Source organism: Colletotrichum truncatum (assembly GCF_014235925.2).
Source record: "Colletotrichum truncatum strain CMES1059 chromosome Unknown Contig_0001, whole genome shotgun sequence".
NCBI classification, from domain to species: Eukaryota; Fungi; Ascomycota; class Sordariomycetes; order Glomerellales; family Glomerellaceae; genus Colletotrichum; species Colletotrichum truncatum.
The window spans coordinates 3,383,011-3,395,978 of NW_027222398.1; the positions used below are offsets into that span (position 1 = coordinate 3,383,011).

The 12,968-nt window shown below is 50.9% G+C and overlaps 3 protein-coding genes across 3 annotated transcripts; 2 read left to right on the forward strand and 1 right to left on the reverse strand.

Annotated features, from left to right (window-relative positions):
* Nucleotides 1–1,778: 1,778 nt before the first annotated feature.
* CTRU02_200907 (glycoside hydrolase family 3 protein) lies at nucleotides 1,779–4,671 on the forward strand (the record flags this gene model as incomplete). Its single annotated transcript, XM_070203760.1, has 4 exons — nucleotides 1,779–2,059; nucleotides 2,116–2,244; nucleotides 2,299–2,731; nucleotides 2,785–4,671. The coding sequence occupies 4 exons, from the start codon at nucleotides 1,779–1,781 to the stop codon at nucleotides 4,669–4,671; spliced, it is 2,730 nt and encodes a 909-aa protein (XP_070062342.1).
* Nucleotides 4,672–6,889: 2,218 nt separating this feature from the next.
* CTRU02_200908 (proline dehydrogenase) lies at nucleotides 6,890–7,272 on the forward strand (the record flags this gene model as incomplete). Its single annotated transcript, XM_070203761.1, has 2 exons — nucleotides 6,890–6,918; nucleotides 7,059–7,272. The coding sequence occupies 2 exons, from the start codon at nucleotides 6,890–6,892 to the stop codon at nucleotides 7,270–7,272; spliced, it is 243 nt and encodes an 80-aa protein (XP_070062343.1).
* A 795-nt stretch (nucleotides 7,273–8,067) lies between these two features.
* On the reverse strand, nucleotides 8,068–9,063 carry CTRU02_200909 (pectate lyase; the record flags this gene model as incomplete). Its single annotated transcript, XM_036718924.1, has 1 exon — nucleotides 8,068–9,063. The coding sequence occupies one exon, from the start codon at nucleotides 9,061–9,063 to the stop codon at nucleotides 8,068–8,070; it is 996 nt and encodes a 331-aa protein (XP_036589924.1).
* Nucleotides 9,064–12,968: the final 3,905 nt, after the last annotated feature.

Below are 12,968 nucleotides of genomic sequence, written 5' to 3' on the forward strand. Positions count from 1 at the left end.
GGGTAAGAAATCGTACGAGTATCATGATTTCCCAAGTTGCGGCCTTCTGGCATTGAGTGTCGTTTCTGCGGTTTAATCTTGATCGGTTTATCGTTGTTTGTTTCGACTGGCCAGTACCGAGTCCGGGCGTCAGCAAGGTATGTCTTGCATAGAGATGGGTGTAGACCAATGCGTCCTACACTCCATAGCTTTCGACATCGTGGGTGGGTGTCCTTTTTGTCCTCGCTCTGTCACATTTAGCTTGTCGTGTGCGTCGTATTCTTGGGTTCTTTAAGCGCAGGAGTGGGTGGACGAAGCGTCAGCCCTTCTCCAGCCTGGAGTATGGCAAAAAAATGGACGTGGTAGACTACCCTCGGCCTGATTGGTACCATTGCGTTGGGTGAGATCCTGAAGCAGGTTTGCTGCTCCTTCTCCATGCGGTTAGGCACTTGGTTTATAGCCTGCTGTTGGGAAGGTGTCTTTGACCTGTTCCTGCGGCGAGTCATGGCTTCCGCTTACCATTGATGAAGCTCAAAAGTGACCGTGGTCGGGAGCTGCGATGAGTTTTGGACTGTCCGTCCAGGTATGCTCTCGGGCTTGGAGACTGACATGCGCCACCGCGGTTCGTTTTGATGTGTCAGAAGCTGGCTGGGTTCTGGTTTGGATACACTGAAGGGGCTTGCTGCAGCCACCTCACTTTAGAGGGTTATTTGTCATTATGTGTGTGCTACGCCGCAATGGACATTTGTAAACAATATGTATTAACGTGACTGTGCTATACTGATGCTACCCCCCTTCAATATCCAGAGTTCACTGAAAGCTGGTCTCGTACTCGGCTACGGGCTTAGTACCGATTCAGTGTGACATATAGACGGGATTTCGATGCTGCTAGCTTTCAGGAGTGAGACTGCAGCTCGGTAAGGTGCCGTTATGGGGGAAAGTGACCTGTTGGTTTTATAGTGGTCTATCGTTGAATCATACTGGTCCTTTTAAACGGCCGTTATACTATTTCGAGAAAGTTACCGCCGAGAGTGATGCCGTCGATGATGGGGATGAGAGATATGTCAGATTCAGGTCGCTTTTGTGGCTGCGGGTGTCATGATGGGTTGTTCTAGACTGGTTGGACTAAAGAGAGTAGGCAGAACTCGAATAATCTATAAAATACATAAATCTAAGTGGTAATTTCGCGTCGTCGCCATTCAGAACTCGGCGTGGTAATATGTTTGGAGTGATGTTTCGAGTATGTAGTCGAGTTTTAAGGCGTCGTATCACTCGAACTATCGAGATCCTGAGCTCAATGTTTTTATTGGGCCTAAAACTGTTGCTATAAGACACTTACCAGAAATTCATACAAGAACTACCTTCAACACGTTGTTAAATTTCATAAATAACATTTACAGCTCAGGTACTCGTGAAACGGTTGAAGAAATGGGCCACGGCTGAACTCGGCGCTATCACGACTGTGTAAGCCATTTGCCTATTTGAACTGATAATATCTGCAAAACTGGAGGGTCCTCATGTGAATCAGGAATTAGCCCGACTTGGATTTTTTTAGAGTCCGGTGAAGTGCAGATTTCCCACGGAAGAGAGTCCTGGCAAACATCCACGAGTCCTGATGTTATGTACGGCATAAATGCAAGGGGCCGGCCAACCAACCGGGCCGGCATGCCCCGCACCGGGGGGGCGCGGGGTAGTGACACGAGACCGGTGTTGGTTGGCAGCGAGACAACAAAAGAATATTTCGCACCTCACATTAGTTTGCAGCGTCGCAACACATTTTATTTCTACTCACGGTCGCTATGAAACTCAACACCATTGGCAAACTAACTGTTATCCTTCAAGGCAGCCTGCTGGTGGCTGCGACGTACCAGTACGATGCGCAGGTCCCGCTTACAACGCGGACATGTCTTCCAGCTCTGACGTACGCGCCGGAAATCAATAGCCGAAGATGTTTTGACGACTTCCCGTCATGTAGAGCTTTGGTCGGTGGAATGGATTCGTCAAAACACAACACAGTGGACTCGTGCGCTGGTTTCTGCGGCCATGCTGGGTACTCACTGGCCGGGATCAAGTATGGCAGGTACAGTCAACTCTCTACTAAGTCATGCAAAGCGCGGTTTTGCTGAGGAGGAGCAGAAATAGCCTATGTGTCTGTGGAAATGAAGTCAATCCAGACGCAATGCAGACTGTCGACACCGAGAGTGTATGCGACGAAACCGAATCCGCATGTGTGGAGTTGAAGATTCCCTGCTACGGAGATAACTTGTGAGTATCTTACTTTCATGAACGACTGGGCAAGGGAAGTCTCACATGGCATAGGATCGAAGTCTATGAGATCAGCAACCCTCTGAATGATTTGAAGGCTTCAAATAACTTCCCAGATTGCAACCGAGAACCGCTTTGCTCCAATGATGTGTGCAACGAGTCTCTTTCCGATAAGGAACGAGCAACAGCCTTGGTTTCTGAGCTCACAATCTGGGAGAAGTTGGACAACCTAGTCAATGAAGCACCCGGTATTCCCAGGCTCGGAGTGCCTCCATATGAGTGGTGGTCAGAAGGTCTCCACGGAGTCGCCTCGTCGCCGGGGACGAAGTTTGCTTCGCGAGGGAACTTCAGCTACGCGACCTCATTTCCGCAACCCATCGTCCTTGGCTCGGCTTTCGATGATGAGCTGGTTCGAAGAGTAGGGGAGATTGTGAGCAAGGAAACGAGAGCTTTTAGCAACGCTGGCAGGTCCGGGTTGGATCTCTACGTAAGTACACTTTTTGCATGCGGCACTCTAGGAAAACGGTATTGACATGGAAGGAAAAGTCTCCTAATATCAACGCCTTTAAAGACCCCCGGTGGGGAAGAGGTCAAGAAACACCCGGCGAAGATCCCTTCCACCTACAAAACTACGTCTCGGCCATGCTCACAGGCCTCGAAGGAGATGGCACTTCCAAGAAAGTGATCGCGACGTGTAAGCACTACGCGGCCAACGATTTCGAGAACTACAACGGAGTCGACCGGTCTGGCTTCGATGCGAACATCACAGCCCAAGACTTGTCGGAGTACTACCTCCCGCCATTCAAAACTTGCGCCGTGGAGAAGAACGTTGGGTCGTTCATGTGCAGTTATAACGGCATCAATGGCACGCCTCTTTGCGCCAATGCCTATCTTCTGGAGGAGATCCTACGGAAGCACTGGGAGTGGAACGGAGATGGCCAATATGTGTCCACAGATTGCGATTGCGTGGCACTTATGGTGTCCTATCATCACTATGCGCCTGATTTGGGCCATGCCGCGGCGTGGGCGATGAAGGCAGGGACAGATTTGGAGTGTAACGCGCTCCCTGGCTCCGAAGCCCTGCAGTTGGCATGGAACCAGTCGCTTATCACTGAGAAAGAAGTCGACAAAGCTCTCACCCGAATGTACACGGCATTAGTATCGGTTGGATTGTTCGACTCGGAGAAAGAGGACCCGCTGCGCTCGCTGAGCTGGGCCGATGTAAACACCAAAGAAGCTCAAGAGCTTGCATATAAAGCGGCCATTGAAGGAGCTGTGCTGTTGAAAAACGACGGAATTTTACCTCTGTCGACCGAGTCTACCAAGAAGTATGCCCTTGTCGGCCCTTGGGTCAGTGCCACTAAGCAGATGCAAGGCAATTACTTCGGTCCAGCTCCGTACCTGATATCCCCTCACCAAGCTGCGGAGCAATTGGGCATAGACTTCACTTATTTTTTGGGATCTAGGATCAATAGCTCTGATGCGTCATCTGCGCAAGCTATCAAGTCTGCCAAAGCTGCGGATGTTATCATCTTTATGGGTGGGGTTGACAATACACTGGAAGCCGAGACTCTTGATCGCAAAACTCTGGCGTGGCCTGCACCACAGTTGCAGCTACTTCGGACTCTGTCATCTCTTGGAAAACCGCTTGTCGTTCTTCAGTTTGGCGGTGGACAACTCGATGACACTGAGCTTCTCGTGAATAACTCTGTGAACGCCATCCTCTGGGGAGGTTATCCTGGTCAATCTGGCGGCAAAGCCATATTCGACATTGTATTTGGTCGGGCAGCGCCAGCTGGTAGACTGTCAGTTACGCAGTACCCAGAATCTTACAATGAGGCCGTTCCATCTACCGATATGAATCTACGCCCCGGACCAGGGAACTCAGGTCTCGGCCGAACTTACAGGTGGTATACAGGAGAGACACCAGTACCATATGGATTCGGACTTCATTACACGACTTTCGATATCGATATAGCTATCAAAGGCCCTCAAAAGATCTCTACAACTGAGCAGGTTGCAGCAACAAAAGACACTGCTGCCCTCGGAACTCCAGTTTGGCAGCAAAATCTTGAGCAGCCAGTCATTGAGATAACTGTGTCCGCTGAAAACACAGGCAATGTCACATCGGACTACGTGGCGTTAGTTTTCATGCGGTCAGATGTTGGACCGGAGCCTCGGCCTCGCAAAACACTGGTGGGATATACGCGTCTTCGCGGCATTGAACCTGGCAAGGTAAAGAGTCATGACATCGTGATCACAGTTGAACGGCTCGTTCGAGTTGATGAAGACGGAAACAGAATATTTTACCCCGGTGTATATGAATTGTTCCTAGATATTGACGACGAGAAGTCGTTCAAGTTTGCGCTTGAAGGTTCTCCAGAGGTGATTGAGGAGTTTCCGCAACCGAAAGATCAGAAGCGATGAGTTAAAATCAATCAACAGTGGAATGAGCGTATGTAATTAGTGACTATTTATTCATTTACGTCACTTCAATAATGGCCTAGTTTCGGCTAAAACTGACATCTACTTTGAACGAGTGACAAGTAAACCCGAAATGCAGAGACTGCCTCCAAGTATGCTGTGTGCAGAGCCAACGCCTCCTGAATTTTGACAGACATGTTTAATAAGGCGCGGAGGACTTGAGAGGAGCTACGACCTTCTGGGCCAACCCGATCACGAAGGATTAGACGAGTAACGTATATGGCAGAGATTCCCGCCATGATATTGATGATAACTTTGCCGTGAATGGCTTTCTGGTATCATAAAACGCGAGGACAGCATCCCTCTTAACAGACCTGGTATTTAAAATAACCACATCTGCACCCAACGCGGCAAGTTTTACGGAATGTTCAACAGGCTGTTGTTTTCTTTCTGTATGGGATGATCGGTTCCAATGATAGCAGTAACTCAGCTGCATGTGATGCTCTGTTTGTTCAGGAGGCCGATAATAATTGGAGCGTGGCCAGTCTCGGAATAGTTGTTTACACCAAAGCCGGGCGCCACCTTCAAAGCATACAGTGGTGTCATCTTACCACCGATAGGATAGATGTCACGCATGAGGTCGGCGGTGGTAGGGTTTCGTCGATCCGATGATGCTATTACCGTTGCCAAAAGCGCTTGATTAATCATCTCAAGCAGCAGTAAATCTTAAATTGGGGTCGTAATTGGATAAGCTTTCTCGGATCGCCACAACTCGAACTGAAACATTGAGAAGATGACTTACCAAGATCAACCTCTGTCACCCTCAACTTCAAACAAATTGTAATTAATGATTGTGCTATAGGAAACCATGCGCTTAAAAGAAGTTTCTTTCAGTAGACCTTGATGGTGCATCCCAGAAGAAACTTGTGTCAATCAAATTGGCCAAACGCTGCACGTGCAATGCTTGTTCCGACTCGCTCAAACCAAGAAGCTTGGAGTCTCTATCCACACTATGATTAAAACCGTCCATCCCTTCAGCCAAAACGTGGGTTGCTTGATTTCGGTCCCTTGGGAAAGTATCTGGTCTCCGTCAAGACTCAACTGGTGCACTTTCGATGTCAATCTCATTGCTTCAGGTAGATTTTGTGAATACTGCGGAGTCGCTGGAGTGAGTGAGTGTACCAGTGTGTCAAGATAAGCCGCATGCGAGTTTGTTATGTTACAAGCACAAAACAAAGCTGAATTTTGGCCAACGAGAGTGATGGAATCTAGCGCTAGTTTTCAGTCGTTGGCGGGTAATTGAGGAAGTTAACACAAAGTTCCCAACGCGCTGCTGATATGGTGGTACGAATCCAATGACAGGGAATCCCGGGCTCAAGTGAGTGAAAGTTGACGCTGTTCACAAGAGTGAATCCTTGGCATTACATGCTTGTCGAGGGATGGATAATGTGATTTTGAGTCCCGCACCAGCTCTCAGAGTCTAATGAGGACACTGAAATATTCCATTTCTGGGTAGAGTGACCTTTGGTTAAGAGGAAGACCGCTCTGATGACCCCAGTCCTCAATGTGATCTTGCCAGGTAGACTCCCACCTGCTCAACTGCGATCCCAATGGTTTCTAGATACATTAGAGCATATGCTGTTGAGGTCTTTGGAACCATCACGTCTCAATCTGCCGCACTGCCGCAATCTATTGGCAAGACAGTTCATCTTTGTTCTAAAGTGGGACCGGGATTTGAAAATTGAGAGACCATGCCACCCCGGTAGAAGCAGATCATTGTACTTGGAGTCTCCCGGCAGGAAGATAGCTAATATGGAGATCAACGTGGACAGTTGGGTCTGGCCACCCAAAATCGGGCGGTGGTGGAAATACTGATGATCAGTATTTATTATGTTGCTCCACGGACACTCGACCAGTGATAATAGGCTGTCAACACGGGCACACATTAGAGGCGACTTCCTGAAGGGGATTGACTTACACAGCATTCTCCAAAGTTGTACGTTCAACAGAGATTCAAGTTCAGATGTAGATAGGCTTGATGTCATATTTGCCATATCTTTGCCTACCTTAGTTATGTAAAGCGTGATTAGCTGGCCCAAGACGACGAAGCAGAATAGACAGCTTCCGGTGGATGCTTTACTCGGGCTAGAAACTCATATTTCAGACCATTGTCATTCAACTTTGCAATCCTTCTCACAGCGAGACGAGCCGCCTCCCATGGATGATTCGCTGCTTAGCCCACATTGTCAGGTTTGGAAGCCGCAAGTAATGGACATCCACCAATTTCTCAGGAGAGAAAAAAACTGAGAAACAACTAGAGACTGCATTCCCAATATCAAGCTTACGCCAAGAAAGTATCCACACTTTCCTAGGCTACAAGATTCAATTAGGACCAGCAAAGACCTCAACTTCATCCTCGCCCAGAAGCAGCACGTCCTCGAGCCCATCGAGACCCAGAGCCAAATCGTCAAGGAACTTTGCCCGGGCACGCCCGTGGCTGACGGTGACAACCGCTGCTGGGCCAAGACCAAGCCTACGGGGTCTGCCGCCACATCCCGTCGTGACGTACCGCGCCTCACAGGCGATTTCGGTAGCGAGAAATGAAAGGGGTGGCTGGGCGGCGAATGTGAGCTTTGACTACTGCGACTGCGTTAATGAGACGCTTTCTACTATTATGGAATAAATGTGCGAGATAGGAGTCCCGAGAATCGGCGCGGTGCTTGCTACCACCATTCAAGACCTTCAATTGTTGGAGCATGGATTGGCCCGGAGAGATGGAATGGTGGTATTGTTGGTTTCGAGGGTTGCCGCTGGCAGCGTCGCTTTTGCGCAGCTATGAGTTGAGAAATGGCACGCCATACACAGTGGGACTGACGTGTTTTCAAGCATGAAAGACAACCTTGCTAAAAAAAAAAAAAAACATTACTGGGTTTGCCCTTGTCGTCAAAGTGTTGCCTTTGCAACGTCATGCGGAAGTGTTCACTAATGTTATATTCAGTCAATATGGGCATCTACATAAGCATCTATGGTAATTAGCCAGACACACGAAAGAGAACTAAGCTACCATCGAAAGACGGATTAGTGTTACTCGAGATTTCGATAATGCTTGAAAATCCGCAGGCGGTTATCGCCTCGACATCACACTGGAGAACCCATGTGGAAGACTGTTCTCTAGAATTGACAAAACATCACATCACAGCAGATAGGAACAGAATATGCGTTGAAACCGGCAACTTTATCTACAGAACCAGCGACCTTGGGGCCGCTGGCGCCTTGAAAGTATTTACATGAATTGTGTACTTCTCAGTACCCAGCCGCGGCCGGAGCCAACGGCCGAACAGCAAAAGCGCTCTTTTCGTTTCCACTGCAGGGAGGACAGGCACACACAAAAACCCCACTTTAGAACTTGAGGGTCTGGCCAGCGGTGCCGACGACGGCGGCCTTGACCTTGGAGGAGCCGAGGAGGGTGTACTTGTAGTCGGGCTTGGTGAAGGTGCCCTTGGGGGCGTCGTTGGTGGAGCCGCCGAGGTCGACGTCGTTGACGACGGCGTAGCCGGTCTGCTTGGAGTCGAGGAAGGTGATGGCGCGCTTGGCGTCGACGAAGACGGAGGACTCGACGAGGACCTGGGCGCCCATGCGGGTGTTGATGCCGGAGGTCTCGAGCTTCTCGGCGTAGTTGTTGAAGATGTGGACGTTGCCGAAGCGGATGGAGGGGTTGCGGGAGCCGACGTTGGACCAGTGGTTGTTGGCGTAGGTGACGTAGAGCTTGCCCTTGTCCTCGGAGGCGTTGGAGTCGGAGTGGCCGACGAGGGAGCCCTTGTAGTGGTCGTGGATGTAGGTGTTGGAGACGGTCACGGCCATGGAGGCGTGGGTGATGTCGAGCAGGCCGTCGTAGTAGTCCTTGCCGTTGTTCTTGTCAGAGGACAGGTCGCAGTGGTCGACCCAGACCTTGGAGGAGGCCTGGATGCCGATGGCGTCGCCGGCGGAGGCCTTGACCTTGGAGATCTTCATGTTGCGGATGATGACGTTCTCCTGCTTGTTGATGTACAGACCGACACCGGTCAGGGAGGATCCGGCGGCGCCGATGATGGACTTGTTGGAGCCGACGCGGACCTTGACGTCGCCGGTGATGGCGCCCTTGACGACAACGACGGTCTTGTCCTTGGAGCTGGCGGCAGCGGTGAACTGGGCCAGGGTGGAGACGGTGGTGGTGGCACCACCGGCACCACCGGAGGTGCCGGCACCGTAGCCGACGTCGCAAGCGTCGGTGATGGTGGCGCGCTTCTCAACGGCACGGGGGTCGACGGCGGAGCCGTCAACGACGGTGGGGGTGGGGGTGGCGCTGGCAATAGAAGCCAGGAGGGCCAGGGAAGAGGCGATACCGGTGAACTTCATCTTGACTTTCAAAGTTTTTCAAGTTGGTAAAGTTTGGCTGGTTGTGGTAGTTTGGTTTTGTGTGAAGGAATGTGTTGACGATCTACGTCTAACGAAGGTATGCAGTGAGAGAGAGATTGTAGGGAACGAATGCAAAGAGCGCAAGAGCTGAAAAACTGAAGAAGTGAAGCGGGATGAAGAGCAAGAGTAGAAAAACTGCCAGGAGGAATGGGGAGAAGAGGCTCTTAAGTATTTTGCATCGCCAACGAGAGAGAGAGAGGGATCTCTTGGCTAAGCTTCTGCTGCCAAGCGCCAAGGCCTTCTCTGTCGAAGCTTGGGCACACGCGCACACCACCACTCTCCTCTTCCTAGGGGGGTCCTCTCCTTGAGGTTGGGTCGTTTGCCCACGCAGCACGGAAGTTCCCCCTGGGAACTGGGCCCTTGGATCACGGGCGATATCAAGCGGAGTCATGCCGAAGAGGCTCTTTCGCCATTGCAACGCTGGCTTGGCACTTGCGTACGTGCCAAGATGGGCAATATCATGGTGATCCTTGGCGGGGGGGGAAGGGATGAAAGGTACGTCTGGGTACTTTCAACTTGACTGTAACTCTCCTCATCGTGGTGGTAGGTACAGTGCTGTGCGTTGCGTTAACGCTGGGGGGGAAAGTGGTTCTACATGACGCTTGAAGCAGGGTCTGGCAAAGAGACAAAAAGGGATGTGGTTGGCTAATGGCCCGGTGGGAACGTAGCGGTGCCCGCGGACGTGGGATCTAGCTCGAATCGCACGAATGAGACTGCCTACACAGCACGAAGGGATGGGCATGGTGGTACGAGAGAATGGTGGCTCGTTTGTTTAGGGGAAACGAGGCCAGGAGACGTTTGTCGATATTGATCAAGCACACTAAGCCAGTAAGAGCGGGTTGACGTTTGGAAACGGACCAGGGGGCAGGGAAGTGGGTGGGAACCGGCGACGAAATGAAGTCAGGGGGGGGATGAATGGCGGGATGGAATGGCAGACAGGGGGTAGCCTTCGGACGGTGATTAACATGGATTCGAAATGGTCTGAGCTGGGGGGTTTTTTGTCTTTGAAGGAAATGGGGTCCTTTTTTTCATCTCTTCGCTTTTTTTTTTTTTTTTTTTGCTTACATCAAAGTGGTACATGGTAATAGGGGCCAGCCCAGTACCATGGGTGGAGATATCGTGATCAAAGGGGAGCCTCATCAACAAGAAAAATCAGACGAAAGGACGAAATGGTTGCCTGCCCGGAAAGGCCTCTCGGAAGTGATGGGAAATCCTGTCGTAAAAATTCATCAGGGCCAGTCCGTCAATAGCGCAAGTCGGTTACGGGTTGAGCAACTTGGAAAAGGAAACGCATCCCCGCGGATAGCCAATTCCAATATTCCACTTGGATTCTTTTCCCCATAGCGTCTCCCTCTCCCACTTACCGCCAAAGGGGGGAGGGGGAGGGGGGGTCTTTTACGGAAATAGATGTCGGGCACCCAATATCGAGTGCTACGCCGTAGGTTGAGCTGGTTTTTGGCACTTGGCCTAGCAGAATCGGGAAGTTGGGTTGCCTGGTGGTAGCCATTTCGGTTGCTGAGCGTCCACGTTCGGAGGAGGACCCGGACGCTGGGCCGGGTTCGAGAAGTCAAGGGGCCCGGGGTCAGGGGACCGATCGGGAATGGGTGAGCGGGGCGCATGGTCCCGGCGTAAATTAGATGCAAAATCAGGTAGAGTTGCGGGGGCCACACTCTGTCTCAGATAAGGTATTTTCTCCGTTAGTTAGTGTACAACCGTGGCAAAGCTCGTTATCGTTATTCCTTCCCTTGAGGCTTACAGGCTGCTTCAGCGAATAGGGGGCCTGTCTCTGGCGCATTGTTAGGCGGCGCCTCACCTGTTTGTGTGCTGCACATATACTATGTGTGTACTGGAATTTGTGGAATCACCTAGTGCTTTTTTTTTTTCTTTTTTTCTTTCTTTTAGTTCTCCAGAGCTTCAGGTTCAGGATGTCGCACCATTATGCGCCTTGATGCTGCAGGCTCAATGCCACATGTCACTCTGCCGCCAGACGTCAGTCACCACGGCGGCTACGGTACACTACATATGACTGTCTGTACGTCTTGCGTCACTGCAGCAGCCAACAGGTCCATGAAATCGTGGAGTTGAGGTGGGTACGACAGCATTACAGGCGATGTCCCTTACCCGCTAGGCTTGTTGAATTGCTTAACGAGAACCAACGGCTGCCGGAGATTCCGTTCAAGGCTGGATTGGCTCACCAAGAGCTCGAACAAGACTCTTAGACGACGGTAGCTACACATTTAGAGCTGGGGGACCAATCCCGACCCCGACCCTGGTTCGCGGCCCCCCCCTCCCCCTGTTCGATTAATACCTCTGAGGAGAAGAGGCCCTTTCAATCTGGCAATCGAGTTCGGGTCCCGCGTACAACCATTGATCGTTCCCTGGTCGTCGAGCTCGTGACTTCGTATTTCGTACGTACCGTAAGTAACAGTGCCTTTTGGGGGCCTGGAGTGTGACCGACTCGGACTGTGCTCTCAGCCGTGGAGAGCACACACTTATTACTATATTGCTCGTCGGATGTTTCGCACGAATCGCGGCAACCCTTGACCAGAGCGGGAAATTGAGGCAGGCCGACGGCATACTGCACAAAACGGCCACCTCGAAACCGGCCGAATTTGACACTTGGAGATGGAGGGGGTGCTTGGCGGCTGGGCAGTACTATGTATGCGCCAACAAAAAAACAAAAACCCGCCCCCAGCGGTTAATGGAAGTTCGGCACAGTAAAGCCTTGTATTTTCGCTCTTGTCCCTGCTTCATGTTTCTGGGGAAAGGAACGGTTGTCATCCCATTGCCGGCGCTTAGTTGAGCTTATCTTCGTAGCGCTCAACCTTGAACATCTTAACAATTGCCTGTTAATCCCGTGCGTTAACCGTTCAACAAGCCAAAAAAAAAAAGAACGTCGGTACACATCCGAATGCTCTGGCTTCCCTGGCAAGATTTCCCTTAAGACGGGAGAGCACCTATACTATGCATAATTATGAACATCACCTACTGGGTAGTATGTATCTCCCCCCCCCCCCCCTCCTTATGTACATCGTTTCGGTCGGGTTTGCCCCGTCTCTAGTTTTGGTGGCTGACTTCGACTCCACTATCCAGGGGGAGGAACTTTGGGCTCTCGCATTCAGATGGTAAAATGACGTTCGGGATTGTCTACAGAATCAAACTTGCATGGTGTCCCAGGTGCTGTCGGTGAACGAGGTACCTTGTTCTCCCAACAGTAACTAGCACTACGTGTATGTAGCCAAAGGTCGATCACCAAGGAGTAAAGATCATGTAATGAATCATGAAACTTGGAAATTAAAGATTTGTCGATTAAGGTGATGGAGCATCCGCCCCCCTCTTTCCTCCTTTATTGAGACCCAAACAATTATTTGCGATTCTATGCGTGACCCTGCACCATCTGTTGTGATCACTAATTTCGCCGTACTGCAACCGGCGGAAAAACCGCCGTCCGCCATTAACCTCACGCTGCTGCTGTTGTTGTCTTTAACCAGCCTCGGCTCCACAATTCCGCGCCATCATTTTCCTCTTGTGACGTGTATGTGAATCTTGCTTCGTCTGCAATGATACTCTCACTCACCAACAGTGCCCTGCGTCTTCAGATCCCATCAATATTCCATCTTTTTCACCACTTGTCGTTGTAAATCGATGTGCCAAGCCCTGTCGCCAAGACGGATATCTCGGAAAGCTGGAGGTTTTATCCCCTGGAGTCCCAAGACTGGAGAGCTGATGGCCTTGGCCATCTCGAACAATCTAATGCCAATCCTTCGGACAACTGTGGTGCATGAGGCCCGCCAAGTACCCTCCCGTATGTCAATTTGGATTGGCTGGGCGCCAAGGAAGAGCAA